Raw genomic sequence first — 18,149 nt, forward strand, 5'->3', positions numbered from 1 at the left:
TTTGAGGTTATGAGTATATTTTATAGGAATATGGGTTAGGTTACATGTTTTATATACAGTAGATTATTAATGTACATTAGTTGAGTTTAGGCTATGTAGAGCTAAATCATTTTATATTGTGATCAGACAAAGATGGTACAGCGATTACTCACCTGACCTACGTGCAGGCAGTGTGGGTTTAATTCCTACCCAGTGAAATGACTCTGATCAACTAGGAACCAGTACACTAGTACAGGATGTAGTCAGCTTGGATAGGCACCAGCTTCCTTCAACCCCGAATAGGATAAACAGTATAGAAAATGGATGGCTGGATTATAATCAAACAAGTACAAATTTGAGTGTTTTTAACTATTTCAACCATACTGCAATTAAATCTTGTTATTAGGTATCTGTTTTATCCATAAAGAAATATATGTTAGCTCCAATGTCTATAGATCCATCCATCCATTATTTGTTCAGGGTGTTTTTTTTTTGTTCACCCTGAGCTGCTCGCCAGCCAATCGCAGGGCACATAAAAACAAGCAACCATTCGCACTCACATTCACACACACACACATATATATATAAATATATAGGTGTGACATATCTAAAGTAATTTTGTATAATCACGATAACGTTGTTGATATAGGTTTAAATTAAAAACATTTAAGTCATAGGCGATATTAACGGGGCATGTAATGCATTGATTGTAAGCTTGCTCAAATACGGAATTAATATGTTCAAGTACAAAATTTATTGCGTCTTTGCTGGTGTTTGACAAGCAATATTTAGTCAATATGTCTCTGGCAGCTTCTCCAAATGATCCTTAAATGTTTGACCAGCATCATTCAAAATTAATGGATGGCAACATTGTATTAGTGATTAAAAAGGTGGAAAATTGAATGGAAATCTTGTGGAAGAGCGACTGTGTTGCCACTTTGTGAGGAAACCAAATACAAAAAGTTTTTAATATCAACCAGGAAACTTGAAGATGCACGTAAGACATGACAAAGAGTGAACGGAGGAACTTTGAGAGATGAAAGCAGTGTTGAAAGGTGGATGGTCGATGGTAGATGAGCGGAAGATTAACATGCTATGTGAGGAGTTTGTTGCCTCTGGAACAAGCCTCCACATGACAAAAACTGAAAATGATATGTAGCGGAGCGACAAAGACAGAGAGCTCTGTAGAGTGAAGGAGGAGAGAGGCAGCCACATTGCACATCTTCAGGCTGTGAATAATTTAGAGGAGCACTGGGGAGACGAGATGAAGATGAACACAAAACACTGGCAGCGTTTGACCTGGAGCTGGAGCTACATTAGTGCAGATCACAGAGTGGAAAGCTTTCTCCCTCGTTCTCTCTCAGTGTGAATCTCTTTTCTTGGGGTTGCACTTCATCTGCCTTCCTTTGTGGCAGCAAGGAAACAGCTGTGCGCTATTCTTGTTTCGCCTCACATTCGATGAAACTCAACAGGATGGTTGACAACTCTTTCCTTAAGGTTCTCTTTTCCCTCTTCTGGACGTGGCAAAACAGTTTGAAGAACTTTCACACAAAACAAACACAGTACATGCACGGCCAGAATGCAGGAAGACATGTTTAGGTGCACATTTTCTCGTGGCCCAAAATAGTTGAAAAAAATAAATAAATACAATTGAATTAATTAATTAATTCATAATAATAATTTGACAAGTGAAAAATAACTGTTTTACTCTGCTGTCTATATTTGTTTATCAGCAACAAACAGTGGCTGACAGCACAGGCAGGTGGATATACAGGTTTATTGTAGCTTTCGCTATCCAATGGAAGAGCATTTAATTTTTCTGCCTGTCACTGTACACCGCTGGCATAGCTAGAAAAGCAAATATGTATTTCTAATTAATAAAACAATATTTAAATAATTAGAATACAACAACAAAATAATAATTAATAGTAATGCTGTGAGGATATTTTTTATTTTAACCTAACTATACAAGACAACTGATTTTCCTAAGTAAACGTGTTCATTGAAAACGTCAACTTGCCCGTAGGTATGAATGTGAGTGCGGATGGTTGTTTGTTTATATGTGCCCTGCGATTGGCTGGCGACCAGGTCAGGGTGTAGTCCGCCTTTCGCCCGTAGTCAGCTGGGATAAGCTCTAGCGCCCCTAACCATATTCACACCTACGGACAATTTAGTATTCTTCAATTAACCTACCACGCATATTTTTGGGATGTGGGAGGAAACAGCAGTGCCCGGAGAAAACCCATGCAGGGGCGGGGAGAACATGCAAACTCCACAAAGGCGGGGCCAGGGATTGAACCCAGGTCCTTGGAACTGTGAGGCTGACGCTGTCAGCCTCGTCCACCGTTCCGTGTGTGTGTGTGTGTCTGTGTGTGCGTGTCTGTGTGTGTGTGTGTGTGTATATATATGTATATATATATATATATATATATATATATATATATATATATACGCCCGCGACCCTAGTGAGGAGAAGCGGCTCAGAAAATGGATGGATAGATATATATATATATATATATACATACACACACACACACACACACATACTGAACAAATACATGCAACACTTTTGTTTTTGCTCCCATTTTTGTGTATGAAGTGTATTAAGGGAGAAGTGTATTAAGGTCCCCAAAAGTCAAACGTAGATAAGTTTGTCATTTGGTAGAAAATATGGGAAGAGCAGTTATACGATCAAACTGAAAATGCCAACTAAATAAAATTAGTCGTGAGGTAACTGCCTCTTTTCCACTCACTCATTCCTCACCCCACCATCCTCTCACTCCCTTCTGCTGCTGTCTCTTGCTCTGGCTGAATGGCTCATATTAATGGCATGTCCCTTGTTTGTAAATGTGCCAAGTTGTGTGCACCACTGCGGGCTGTCTATTATAAGCAGGCCTTTGGGGGCAGTGTTTCCATATGGCGCCACATATGGCACTCAGCAGCATCAATTAATGCTGTTATAATAGTGATTTTTATGAGCTATGCTTTCACTGTGTTCCGGTCTTCTCTACCCCTCCCTGTTTCTTTCGCCAACCACTGTAAGTTCTTCAGGCTGCCTTTTTTCTTTCCCTCAGACCCTCAAAAATGTGGTCCATGAACAGTAAGGAATCCAAAAATGCCTAATTCTGAAGGCTCTTTCCAGCCCTCCTGTTATAACATCAAGGACGGTGCACACGATGGCACACGATGGCCAAACTACAGCTTTGGCCTCGAAAATATGCTCAGTTTAAGACGGATCAGATTTATAAAGACTTAAAACAGTAATATGTTCTTCACTCGCTTACAACACTTTATGTGGTCATATTAGACCTGCACAGAGCCCATTAGTGTACACATTAGGTGTGCATTTATGCACAAAGCAATCAGTAGGTGATATAAGGTTCAGAATCAGTGAGGTTTTGTTTTTCTTCAGTGCCTTTGGTGGGGGATCTGACAGAAAACTTAGCAAAAAGCTCATCTTAAAAAGCGCCCAGCCACACAAGCCTTGTCAACGACGCCACAATTAGAGCCCAGATCACTGGCAGTTAGCGGCGAGAAACAGTGAGCAACTCTTTCGTTTGAGGAACACACACAAAGCTGGGTTTTAAAACGATTTCAGATTTCTAATCACGCTCACGATGAAAGGTCTTGGCGTGCACGTTTGTCTCCGCACGGGGAGCTTCCCTTGCCATTTCTGTGCCTCTGATTCTGATTGTTTTTTGTTCGTTTCTTTTCCAGCAGGCAGGCAAGCTGGCAGGCAGCGCTGTTTGAAGGTGCAGTCAGAAGCGAGTGTGGGCCTGATGCTTTGTAGTAATATTTCCAGCAGCACAAATCTCATTACACTTTGACGTGGGAGATGCATGCAGGGGTGGATTGTCATTTCATGCTGTCAAAAGTTCCATGAGGGGAACCGGCGATGGGAATAGAACTTCAATGACCTGCCTGTCTCTGGCTCATTGAGACTGAATATATTTAGTCAAATACCACAGATACAATGCAATGGACCAGATGCTTGAGAATGCTTGTTTAGTTAATGTCCAGTCCCCCATGAGTGAGGAATTTCTGTCATCTGGTAACTCAGAAAGTGGCTCTATTTCACAGTCTCCTAAAACTGTCTGTGTCATTCCTCTGGACCTAATTAACAGAGATGGGATCAAGCCATAACCTTCACGTCTCAAGCAAGTCCCAAGTCATTTTGGGCAAGTCAAGTCAAGTCACAGAATACCACAAGTCAAGTACCAAGTAAAGTCACCTAATTAATACAGTATTACCTGCAGTATCTAGTCTGATCTAGAGTACCAATAAGAGCAAATGACATTATTGGCTAATTTATCTAACTTGTATCATACCTTGTATCCGCTTGTTTTTCTTCTTCCCCAAAAACTGACAGCAAGATAACATTGTGCAATTGGTCAGGAAACTATGCCCACAGCTTGAAAAAAAATACATCTTCCCTGAAGTGTAATGTGTTTTGTGTTTGGGAAACGTATCTTGTCGTCTGGCACCCACGCACGTCGTGTTGCGAGGCAGTGGAAAAACGGCCGAGATCCGCCGCCCCACGGCCTATTGCCAGCGGTTAGATGCCGCTGGAGGTCCAGCGCAACAGCGTTAGTGTTGTTAGCCTTACAGCCTCCTTCCTCCCTTTCCCTCGGTGAGGAGGAGGAGGTGAAAATGAATCTGGGAGACCGGAGCTCATTGTGCGGCTTTGGCCGCTTATGGAGCACCATTCGGCGGCTACAAAAGCCCGATGCCCGCTGAATTTCAAAGGAGGGAAAATTGTCCCGGCGGCGCAGTTTATCGTCATTATGCCAGCTCAGAGGCTGCTTCTCTGCAGCCCATGTAAGCGTGTGATAGCTCCGTCGCCTGAAAGGAGTCGTGAGAGAAGCAAGGTGGTATGTGTGTTTGGTTGACAGGAGAGGCGGGATTTTCAGAGCTCTCAGCGACGCGCCCACAGTGTCGGCAAGCTTAAAGAATGTCTCAATTCTTTACCATTTTGAAGCTGGATTTCACATTGTAATTTTTCAATTCATTGATTCATTGTCAGGCTTGTTAATATGACTCTTCTCTGTGATGTGTCAAATTTACAAGACATTTTTTTTTCCTGTTTGGTTGCACTTTGATAAACTAGTTTTCCACAAATTGGGAATAATATATGCCTGACAGTATTTTTATATTACCTGTCTGTATGTGTGACTATGGCGTTTGTGTGTCAATATTTGTTATTTTAAGGTAAATCCCTTCTATGATCGAATGATAATTTTAGCTAGCCCGTCAATAGGGTTTTCCATTAAGTGTTCGCATTAAGCTGGCGATCTATCAAACGACGGGTGTCTTGTATTTAAATATACAATGTGTGTATTTATTTTTGTTTGGCGTTTAGTTTTACAGTAAACGTCAACTGGGGTGTGTCATCAAACAGCTTAGAGCACGCTCAGGGAGGTCAGAGTAACATAAGTCACAAGCTTGCTGCAAGACAGACACGGTGCGTTCAGCGTGTGTTTACAATGCAGGAAGTTGCATACACAATCCGCACTGCGGCACAGGAATTATTTTTCTTTAATTATAACGTTTTTATGATCATGAGAAGCCTGGATATAAGGGCTGGATATAATATCCAGTGGGCATTTTAAAAAATATATATTTTATTCATTTTATTGTTATTTTTAATTTTTTTAAATGTATTTAAAGTCCCCTGGACTTTTTCCTCCCCCAAACTACAAATTGGAGAATCGATAAGAGAACTAATAAATAATCAAATTGTTAAGCATTATTGAAAATGAAATTGGAATCTGATTATTATTATTATTATTATTTTTTTTTAATCAATTCCAATCCCTAGTCAGGTCATAGAGACAGTTTTAACATCCATTCACTAATTTTCCATACCTCACTGGGGTCACGGGCGTGCTAGAGCCTATCCCAGCTATCTTTGGGCGAGAGGCGGGGTACACCCGGAACTGGTCGCCAGCCAATCGCACGGCACATATAAACAAACAACTATTGCACTCACATTCACATCTATGGGCAATTCAGAGTCTTCAATGAACCTACCACGCATGTTTTTGCGATGTGGGAGGAAACCGGAGTGCCCGGAGAAAACCCACGCAGGCACGGGGAGAACATGCAAACTCCACACAAGCGAGGCCGGATTTGAACCCGGGTCCTCAGAACTGTGAGGCAGATGTGATAACCAGTCCTCAACCGTGCCGCCCCAGTTTTAACATATATGACAGATTTTGTTGTTGTTCAAATTCCTGGGTTAAATTTACTCCATTTTAAAACCATACTCTTCCCATGTACTGTGTTTGACATAAATTTATTTCATTTTAAAAGCAAATTTATTTGTATTTATTTATGTCACTTAATATCTAAACATTTCCAAAAGCCCTAAAACTGCTGCATTTCTGTACATCTCTGACATGTTAAAGCCATATGAACCTTCTTGGGCTCTAAGGACATCAGGTAGTGGTCTCCCACTGGTGCCCAGAGTCATAACTAAACACGATGAGGCTGCATTTCAGTTATATGCTTCCAGATCTGAGAAAGGCCTCAACTCTGACAATGTTCAAATCCAGGCTGAAAATAGTTCTAATTAACTGTGCATATGAAAACTGAAAGTATTACTGTATAGCTGCACTCCTTGCTTTTAATTTGATTCCTAATGATTATTTTAGATGTTTTGTGGAATTATGTTATTCATTTTATCTAGCCTATAAATCATTTTGAATTGCCTTGTGTATAAATTGAGTTCTACCAATAAACTTGGCTTGCCTCTTAAACTGAGATGTACCCCATTGAAAACCATTACTACGTCTTCACTTAATTATTAACTGACCATTTCTAAGGATATTTCTGTCAGCAACCCTGAACTTTGGATCTTAGATCCACTCGTCCACTTTCTATACCGACTATATAAGTCAGGTTAAATCTAAGTCTTTTCGTTCTTTTCAAGTCATAAGTTATCAAAACAGAGACTCGAATTCACTCGAGTCCAAGTCACAGTCATCAGAGTCCCCATCTGTGCTAATTAATCTCCAGACAACACGACATACATTAGACACAGGAAGCACATACAGGTGCTGAGACAAACATTTATTGAGAGGAAAAGCCATGAGAAAAAAAACATTCACATGGGATAACTGTCTCCCCACCCATGAAAAAACAACTTGGGGTGTCCTTCAAGCTGGATTTCACATGAAGTTCTTTCAATGCACTAAAAGCTGTGTCCTGTTTAAAGAAACTGCCAGGCACTGATTGAAGGGTCTGGTTACCATGCAAACCCCAGCCTGTTGCTGGGGTGACTATCCCAAAGTGCTTCCTGGGTAATTTTCAAGGTCATTGGTTTGTGCACGCCTATGTGGTGCAGATGGGTCCACCCTCATTTAGAGCCCAGCAGGAGCTCTTTCATTATGCCCGGTGAATGGCCTCATTCATCCACTTCACCTCAATTGGTCACAGTGAGTCTCTTTAGAGCGCCCAGGACAAACTTTTCTCTCTTTCTACTCCCTGATCTTCTCCGCACCACGCACCTCAGTCATGCTTCATTTTAGTTCCCGGGTATGTGCTGGTTAAATGTTTGGCATAGACCTAAGCAGCAAACTATAATTCACTGATTAATATATAACATGATTTTCAAGTCATGAAAACTGCACGTTTATGTTGTTTTTGGGTTGAGGTATTTAATGTACAACAAATTTGTTTGCTGAATCTAACCCATCCCTGAGGAGCCGCATGCAACAAACTTGCACTATTCTGGGCCTAAGTCTACAACTTGGTCTAGGGAACTTAACAAGTATTTTGTTTTTGAGGGAAAACTGAGAACCCACAGAAAACCCAGACTGTTATGGGGAGAACATGCAAACGCCACACACACACAAAGTTGTATGTTCAGCACTAAGTGAACAAAATATGCAGGATGACGAAGAATTCTGCATTGACATCAAATATCTTCATGTGAAGACATTTTTAATTAAATGTTTACATTTCTTTACTCAAATGTATGGCAAATATGAAGTTATTACCTTTATTTGAGATATTACTTGAATGGGTCTATTATTATATATTATATTATTATTAAAACCTTTCTAGGGATGACAGATGTAGAGATTCACTTGCCTGACTTCTGTGAATGCAGCATGAGTATGTTACCACAAAGTATGAGGGTGAATGGTTCTTTGCCCGTATGGGCCCTGTGACTGATGATTAATCCAAAGTGAATCTGCCTTTTGCCCAAAATCAGATGGATTAGGCTACAACGTAAATGTAGCCATAACAAGGATAACTCCGACAGACAATGTATGGATTGACTTTTGAAGGAAACTGGGGCAAAAAGGCTGGGATCGCGTTAACGGTGTTATGGCTACCGGTAAGTGTCTCAATACTCCATGCATTTTAATTCCAAATATTCTATTTGTTGATCTGACTTGCTCCAAAGCCATCAAGGAATTATTCCAGTTGAGCTCAGCATCATTCCTTCCCTAAGGTACTATAACTGCAGCGCTTACCGAAGCCTGTGGGTCCGTTATAGTTTCATTGCCTTCAAGTTTGACATGGTGCAAAAGCGACAAATTCTCTTGGCTTGTTCGGGTGCCAGGAATGAGATCCACTCCAACTGGTGACAATTTTTTCTCCCACCTGCCTCACTATCTTTCTCCTTCTAGAAGCAGATTTACCCACACTGCTTCTCAAACTACTGAGCTGTAAAATTGAGTGGAGGCTAAGAAAGATTCAAAATGAAACTTGGCATTGTGGATGCACTAACCTTGAGGAGGGTCACTGCTGCCGGCGGCACCTAAAGCGATGGAGACAGAATATCAGCCAATTCGTACTGAACACAAGGTGAAGATGAGGATGGAGGGAAGATCATAGATGGAAAAAAAACAAGTGGAAACCTTTGATGATAAAACAAAATGACAGCTTGACCAAGAAAAAGTAACTACAGTAAATAGCACAGGTGTGGACATATCGTAGAGAAAACAAAAATGTTACAGTAACAACAAAAGGAAACAATCATTATGTCATCGCTCAGCTCTACACACAACAAGGGTCATACTTGATTCACTCATATGCAAACTCCCATTGTTATTCAATTCCAAGTTAGCCTAAGACTCACAGCTACAATGGTTTGTAATGAAATAAAAAAACTAATATTTGCAGATGAAACTGTCATAACAACCCAATAAAACTATCCACTGTATTGAAATAAAAGTGTGCACTGACCCTTGAACATAATGTGAACAATCAATTACTAGGAATCACAGACAGCTAAGGATTAGATGGGCTCAAATGGAGCATCAGTCCTACACACGATCATTTTCAGGAAAATTACTTCAGTAATGAAGAATCTAGGCCCATAAATCCTTGTGGCCTCACCTTCCTTGGCTGCCCAAGTCCCGTTGGGGAGCTAGTAAAAAAACCCTTTAAAAAATTCATAGCGCAATTTTGCTCAAATCCCTCCCAGCAACCACAATTATGGAACTTTCATCTCAATTGATTTATGTCCCCGGCTAGGAGAAGGAGTTGCATGTCTTAGAGACAGGTGGGACTGGAAAAGGAAAAGGGAAAGGGGGGAAGTGGTAAATCATTGTTTTTAAAAGGGAAGGGTCAAGGTATTTTGTCACTTTCAATGCATGTGGGTTGCATCATGAACGAAAGTGAGGCATTTGCATGGAGGAGAAAGACAGAAAGGAAAGGAAGAATTGAAAAGCAGAAGTGAAAGGAGGGGGCGAGGGGCCGAGGTGGGAGGGAGATGATAAGCGGAATTCCATTTGATTAATAACACTAATCAAATTATACAGTGCTCCACTGTGTCCTGAAATCTGGGGCCATAATGTCCTCTAATGGCCAGGTTCATGGAGCTCAACTTCAGAGGGAACACACGGCGCTGACTGCTGTATGCTTTAATGAAGCCAGTAAAACATTCATTTCCAGAAGCATGAAATGAAAGGCAAGATTGTAGCTGTGCACCCAGTGGCTCAGCAACTGCACAAAAAGGGAAGGCTGTTAACACAAAAGGCAGTGTGAGACAGAGAGCGAGGGGGAGAGAGACGGAGGTCCTTGTAAAAAGAAATGAAGAGAAGCGAAGAGATTTAAAGGGCAAGAATGCGAACAATAAGGGAATAGAACCAGATAAAAAATGATAAAGTGAGGTACAGAAGACAAGATTGGTAGACTCAGTCAGATAGCTGATTAAGGAGGAACCAGGAGACTTTACTGTCTGTTATACTTATTGAGCCATCGTGCAGGCACAATGCATCACGATTTAGTTGCAGATGCACCTAACCACAACACTGTCCTTCTCATACATCACAATTCCACTCCACATTCCTTTGTGGTATCCCCTTTGTTTTTCTGTCCATCCATCCATCCATCCATCCATCATTAGTCTGCACTGATGCCTGTGCAGACAAGGATTCACTGTCAGTTTTCTTTTGCCCGCCCGTCTATCACAGTATACACTCAGCAAATTCGATTCTACCATAAATGAGGTGACATACAACAATAGTTTTTTGACGCCCAGCAACTGGCTAACCATCGGGGTTTCTTAACATTTCCAGGCATTATGCCAAGAGGCAGTACAAGTCCAGTTGGGCCACGAATGATATGGTTTATTTGTAGGGGTAGGAATGTCTCCACACCCCGAGAACATAACAAACATAATCGAATTGCACGATTATGTTTTAGAGGGTTTAGTATTTGTAATGACCCATGTTTCCATGGCTAAAATCAATTACCGATACTTCAATTATCATTTAGTAAAACAAAATGGAAGAGGTATAGATCTGAATTTAACAATTGCCAACAAATGTTTCTTATCATTGCAAAACTCATTTGTGTGTATTCAAATGAATGGCAGAAAAACAGAATAGTTTTTATACTCTATCACAGTCTTGCCCAGATCAAATCAATTCGAGTATTAACTCACATCATTAACTGGAATCGGGAACTACAGTATCATGCATTCATGTCGCAGAATACTAAGGCGTTCGCTGAGAAATGTGACGTCACTCGTGTGAAGTTGTCACCTTCCTCAGAGCCACAGTAACAGAAACAGCACACTTGGGATTTAATTTTCAGTTTCTCGCTTTGGTGTTAATATAAGTTAGAATTAGATGGCTGAGATGACTATGATGGCTTCTGTTGTTGCAATAGTTCCCAAAAGTAGTTGTGCACTTTTTTTGTAATGACACTCCCCTTTATTAATGCAATGTAAATTATTATTCGTAACAGCTGCTCCTTTTTCAGCATGAATAATAATATCATCGTCAGCGTAGGCTGACATCCTGCTGGTCTGCTCTCAGACGTGTAGTTACTTGTTTGTTGTCGCATGCGAAAATAGATGTCTGTATGCACCAATGTAGTGATACTACCTTTTTGTAATGCGTAAAAAAACCCCAAAAAAACAAACTCATTCACACCATAGCACTTAGACTGCATCTCTCGTGATTGGTCCGTTTAGTCACATGCTGTGATGATGTACTCAGCGTTCCGCTTGGTTCCACATACCACGTACGCCGCCGCCTTTCTATCGATTTTGCGGCATAATTAAACGTATCATCTGATCAGCTTGGTCCATTTGTTCGAGCAGGCACTGTTTCATGGTCGCCATTGTTGTTGCTTTGTACCTTGTTGCAGAAAAGAAACTAAAAATGGCTAACGGAAATGGCCATAAAATGCAGAGTAAAGTCCACCCTGTGGTGTCCTAGCCAATACCAGCTGTAGTGACACCCATGACTTGGAGGAGAACTGCAGCACATTTTCAAAACAGCGCGCATGGGTTGCGCTCGAGTATAAAGGCAAACTGCGCGCGAGATAGCCACAGTGACGTCAGTGCAGTTGCCACCAGCATGAGTATAAAGAAGCCTTTAGTCTTGGATGACATCCATCTGAACAATGATGCGTCTGGAATCCAGAACCACTGTGTTAGTTCTACTGGACCTCAGAGGTGTATTTGACTCGATTGATCACAACATTCTGAACGACAGACTGGCACTTACCGGCACTGTGCTAAACTCGTTCATAACTTATTTACAAGATCTCGAGTTCTTTGTTGCAGTTGGAGATAATAAATCTCAGCAAATAAAGATTACACGTGGGGTGCCCCAAGGGTCCATTCTTTGGGGGCTTCTATTCAACATCTGCCTCTAGCTCAGATCATAGGACATCCCACCATGTCTTATCACACTTATGCAGACAACACATAGATCGACATCTCAGTGTCACTACAAGTCCATAGTACCTGACTGAGTGCATCCATCACATGAATATGTGAATGAGCCAAAACTCTCTCATGCTCAATGCAGAAAAGAGAAAAGTCATTGTTTTTGGCCCCAAAACTGAAAGGACTTGACACAAATCAAGTAAGAAATATGATTATTGACTCAGTGGTAAGGGTTTGTGAAAAACACAGTTATGTAAGAATACACAGAAATCTATTTATGATTGTATATGGTTAACCCTAACCCTCAATTTCACTCCTCGTAAAAGCTGACCCGTAGTCTGCTTATAACCACCTGAAGAACATCTCTTGAATCAAAGATATTCTGTCCAAACAAGTCAGAGAAAAGCTGATTAACATTCATTTTCGATAGATGTACTCTTATAATGGGGTTTTCAGGTCAAACAAAAACATTAATCGAACAGCTGCAACTGGTCCAGATTGCTGCTGCTCGAGTTGTTACTGGTACCAAAATCTTAAAATCTCTAAACTGACTTACTGTGTATCAAAGAATAGTTATTTAAAATCTTACGGTTGGTCTTAATAGCTCTGAATGGTCTTGGACCTAAATATGTTCAGGACCTTTGGTTCCCTATGAGACTTCCAGACCCCTCAGGTTGTCGTACACAGTCTTATTAAATGTATCCAGAACCAGAAAAAAAAAAGTGAATCAGCATTCTCTTTCTATGCTCCTTAACCTTGGAACAACTTCCAGAAAACCTGCTCAAATTGCCGGAAGATTTAAATGTATTGTTCATTGTGGCTTTTTCATTATTAATTCAACATGATTTTTTTGTTTTATCTTTTTAATTATTCTGTTCTTCTGTTGGGATTTTTTTTTCTTGATTTGAATATTTTCATTAAATCTTTTTTGTAAGTTTTGCCTCTGTGAAGCACAATGGACTAGTCTTGTGTATGACTATGCTATACAAATAAAGTTGCCTTGCCTTCCCTAGAATCTGAATGTAAGCAAGTAGTGTTTCTCATCCCTGTTGAAAAATACCACGTGGGAAGCAATAAAAACACATTTCATGCTTTTATGGGTGTTGTCCTTACTGCAGCTGCAGGGATCAACATCCGAGCAGCCTCCATATGAGTTACATAGACTTGTTTTTAAATATATATTTTTTCACTTTTCTTAGTTAGGGAAACTCACACTTGGTTAGCCTACCAAAAACCTAATCAGAGACAATTACATAGCCATCACGTAGAAATGTAATTGATTTGAAACCTGACACAAGATATAACTACATTATAGCAGAGACATTGGGGGGTGGGAGGCACTCCTCTGGGACACGGCCTGCGGGGAGCTCATTACCACCCAGCTTTGAATTATTGAGTGCTAAGGCTGTGACATTGATGAATAGAGGTAGGTGTCTAACTAGAACACCTCAGCGAGTGTTTATCTCAACTTACAGCAACCTAAGACGTCTGAACGGGGGGATCTGCCGTGGCATGAATACTGCACAGGAAGCAGTTGTAATGGTTCATAATTGAAAGGGTTCAGACCACGGTTAAACTCTGAGAGAGTAGATCCTTCTTCCTCCTTCCACCTTTGGGATGAATTTTACAGAGGTAAAATACAGTACACTCTCTTGTTGTTTCCAGAGAAACTAAATCTAAATCTTCAAGCCAGTTACTGGAGGTTTGGTGGCAACCTTTCCTCACCCCTGCACATGGAAAACATCAGAATCAGGTTTATTGGCCAAGTATGTTACAAGACACATAAGGAACTTGTCTCCAGTAGTTGGAGCCACTCTAGTATGACAACAAACAGCCACTATGACAAAATATACGTTTAGGACACAAAAATCACAAGAATGGAGAGTCATTGAGCAATGGAAGTGTATCACTAGTGTGGTGATGCTGATATAATGGCAATTGTGCGAAAGGTGCAGTTCTCAACCAATTTAGAGCAATTTAATGTGACTAATAGTGCAATGATCTGGAACAGTGACGATTGTGCAAATGGTGCAGAGAGTTCTCAAACACATAAGTGACCAGTAGTAATTAACAACAGTATCCAAATACTGCAGTGTGATAAAACAGTGAGTGCACGAATAATGTAGAAGTGTCCTGACAGTGAGGTGCAAAATTGGGAGCATGTCACAATGGAATTGTTAGTCAACTGTTTAAGAAGTCAATGGCAAGCGGAAATAAGATCTTGGAATGTCTTCTGGTTTTCGTTTGCATTGTTCGAGAGCACCTACCCGAGGGAAGGAGTGGGAATAGGTGGTGACCAGGATGTGGAGGGTCCAAGAGGATTTTGCACCCCCTTGTTTTAGTCCTGGCAACGTGCACATACTTAAGAGTGGGTAGGTGGGTACCAATAATTTCTTTCAGCAGCCTTGACTGTCTATTGCAATCTAATTTTGTCCTTCTTTGTGGCAGCATCAAACAACACAAAACTGATTCCGTGACTGCTGTGTAGAACTGCCTCAACAACTCCTGTGGCAGGCCGTGCTTCCTCAGAAGCCACAGGAAGTACATCCTCTGTTGGGCCTTTTTGAGGATCGAGTTGATGTTGGTCTCCCACTTTGCAGATAATTCCTAGGAACTTGAAGGTCTCGACGCAGGGCAGTTAGACAGCGTGAGGGGCAGCTGTGGCAAAGGATGTTTCCTGAAGTCCACCATCATTTCTACCTACCATCTTGAGCGTGTTCAGCTCCATGTTGTGTTGGCTGCACAAAAGCTCCAGCTGCTCCATTTCCTGTTGATAAGCAGACTCATCACTCATAATGAAGCCAATGACAGTGGTGTTGTCTGCAAACTTTAGCAGTTTGACAGTCGGTTGAGTTGAACTGCAGTTGTTCGGGTAGAGAGAGAAGAGTACCGGAGAGAGGACACATCCTTGGGGGGCCCCCAAGGATTTTCCCCGCTGGGACAGTCGATGAGCTACTTGTATTTCAGGAGTTCGTGGTTGAGTTTTGCTTTGTTAAAGTCCCCAAGAATAATGAGGAGTGAATCTAGGTGCTTTTTTCCCCCAAGTTCGTTTACTTGATCAGCCAGTGTTTGCAGTGCGGCGTTGGTGTTAGCTTGGGGGGGATGTAAACAGTGGCGAGTCTGAATGAAGCAAACTCACGCGGCGAGTAGAATGACTTACAGTTCAAAAACAGCGACTCCAAGTCCTGGCTGCAGTGTGTGCTGAGCGCCGTGACATCAGTGCCCCATTTTTTGTTGATGTGGAAGCACATTCAGCCACCTTTCCTTTTCCCCGATAGTTCCGTGCCACAGTCCGCTCAGTGAAATTGGAAGCCGGGAATGTGCACACATGAATCAAGAGTACACTTTTTGTTACATGTATTATTCAACATTTCCCATGAATCAAGTAGCTGAAAAACTGCCCACTAATTTAGTCTGTGTGACAAATTTTTTCTGGTATTCTGGTAGCAGCAGCAGCAATAGTGTGTGCTCAATTAAAAAATACAACTGAGACAAGCAACTGAGATATTTGGTAGGCCCATATATTTGTCTAGTATACCAACTTTGGTGTGGAACTGCACTGTCTATTGAGAGGTTTTTCTAGCGGTGCGGTTGCCTTTTTCAGCTACTTGCAAGGGGCCAAATGTAGTTTATAAAACTGATTCAGTAGTTGTATGTTGATAACTTATTTTGTGTTTCTTACAAATGCTTATAGATGGCAACCACCTCCATTTTGCTCGCAATAAATGTATAATTACTCCCTGAAGAATGAAATGATGACTCTTTTGAGGATGAGGATATACTATGCCATGTCAGAGAGACCCCTGTCCCAAAGGAAAATGGTTACTGCCTCCTGAGTAGGAGGCCGAAGACTGTGGCAACAAAGGGACTAGCAGAGAAGGAAGCCTAAAAGAGCTGTGTCAATCAGCAACCTGGAAACTAGCAAACAGAGCCACCACCGACGGCTGGGCCTCCACCACCGACGGCTGGGCCTCCACCACGACGGCTGGGCCTCCACCACCGACGGCTGGGCCTCCACCTCTGCTGGCTGACGCGGAAGCTGGCAGCGTAAAGCTATATGCAAACATTGCCAATAAAAGAAACAGGGGGCTGCCAAACCCCGCAATACTAAAGCACCAGAAATGGAGGGCGTTCCAAACCGTTAATAACTCTAAATTAATATGGGACTCAACACGTAAACCAAAAGGGATTCTTTGTGCACACTTAAATATACGAATATATTAAACAATTATTGGGTGATACACAAAATAACAAAACAAAACTAATGCAAATTAAATTAAATGGAAACATCCTGACGGAACCTCAAGTGATGGCTGATGCTTTTAAGAAATACTTCATTGAATCTGTGTCAGAAATCTCTTCTAAGTTTGCAGTAAAACAAAGGAAGGAATACCCTGCATTGTCTGCAACACAGTTCTTTACTATTACAAATATTACTGAGACCAAAGTTATCGATTTAATTCATTCACTCAAACCATCTAAGGCAAAGGATGTTTTTGGAATGGACACGAGCATGCTCAAAGATCTAGGTTCAACTCTTGCAATTGCCTCAATCATTAATCTTTCAATTTCATCTGGTCACTTTCCAAAGGCCTGGAAATCTGCTATTGTTACCCCTGTCTTTAAATCCGGTGACTCAACTTCTCTGAATAACTACCGACCTATAAGCATTCTTCCGGCCATTTCCAAAGTTGCAGAAAAATGGGTGTCAGAGCAGATTGTCCATTATTTAATCAGCAGCTCCCCCTCTCTCCACGCCATGCAGTTTGGTTTCAGATCCAAGCATTCCACTGAAATGGCTACATGCCTCTTTATTGAGAAAATAAAATCTTCTCTCGACAAGGGTGGCGTTGTAGGGGCGGTGTTCTTGGACCTCAGGAAAGCTTTCGATACAGTAAATAACTCTGTTCTTCTTACCAAGCTCTCAAAATGTAACTTCTCTCGCAAAGCTGTGAGCTGGAATGAATCATATCTGCATGACCGAACACAATTTGTATCAGTTAACAACTGCAGATCAGAGTCTCTTCGGCTAACATCTGGAGTCCCTCAGGGATCAATATTAGGCCCCCTTTTATTTAGTCTTTATATCAACGATTTGCCCACTGTTTGCTCTGAAGCAGAGTGCGTAATGTATGCAGACGACACGGTTTTCTTTGTTCATGGTCGCTCCAAAGATACTGTTGCTGCTAAACTCACTAATACAATGTCCTGTGTCACAACTTGGTTGCAGGAGTGCTGTCTACAGCTAAACGTTTTTAAAAATGTAGGCATGTATTTCACTAAAACAAATAGAGTATCACCTGACCCCGACATACTTGTTAATGGAGAAAAAATGCAAATTGTCAGCCAATACAAATATATTGGGTTAATAATTGATTCACAGCTTTCCTTTAAAGCCCATATTGACAAATTGTGTAAAAATATCAAATTAAACCTCGCAAATTTTCGTGCAATTCAAAATGAAATGTCAACTGAAGCCGCAAAAATTTACTTGCATTCAATGATTCTTAGTCACTTCAACTATTGCATAACCAGTTGATCCCAGGCTGGTCAGAATGCAAAAAAAACATTGGAAGTTTTGTACAAACAAGTAATTAAAGTGATGGATAAAAAACCAAGGCACTATCATCACTGTGCAATTTAAAAAAAATACAGTCTTTTAAACTGGGACAGTCTTCACATATTTGCAGATTTAAATTTGATTTATAAAGTACTGCATGATTTGGCCCCAGCTCCTCTGGCTGAGTTCATCAGCCAAAGAAACAGCTCTGAGCGTGTCACTCGAGGCTCTGTCAGAGGTGACTGTCTCATTCCTCTGCGCAGGAGCACTTTCAGTAAGTCAGCCTGGTCAGTGAGGAGCGCTGGTGAGTGGAACTCAGTACCTGAGGAGGTTAAACTGCTTACAACATACAAGGCCTTCACAAAAAAACTGAAAATGTGGCTAGTTAACACCGAGAGCTGCCAACACTAAAATACAAGTATGTTATGTTGTTTTTTTGTTATGATAAAAAAAATTATGGTTTTATTCTCT

General features: G+C 41.2%; 1 protein-coding gene across 6 annotated transcripts in view; it reads right to left on the reverse strand.

Annotated features, from left to right (window-relative positions):
• The window catches only part of fbrsl1 (fibrosin-like 1), a 412,523-nt gene that overhangs the window by 137,819 nt on the left and 256,555 nt on the right, over positions 1–18,149 (reverse strand). For 5 of the 6 annotated variants that reach the window (XM_061673006.1, XM_061673004.1, XM_061673007.1 and 2 more), the window contains exon 5: positions 8,720–8,749. The exons of the other annotated variant lie outside the window; for it this stretch is intronic. In XM_061673006.1, coding sequence (XP_061528990.1) covers positions 8,720–8,749 — 30 coding nt within the window. The remainder of the gene's footprint in view (positions 1–8,719; positions 8,750–18,149) is intronic. 6 annotated transcript variants of the gene reach the window in all.

This window comes from Phycodurus eques, chromosome 3 (genome assembly GCF_024500275.1).
Source record: "Phycodurus eques isolate BA_2022a chromosome 3, UOR_Pequ_1.1, whole genome shotgun sequence".
NCBI classification, from domain to species: domain Eukaryota; kingdom Metazoa; phylum Chordata; class Actinopteri; order Syngnathiformes; family Syngnathidae; genus Phycodurus; species Phycodurus eques.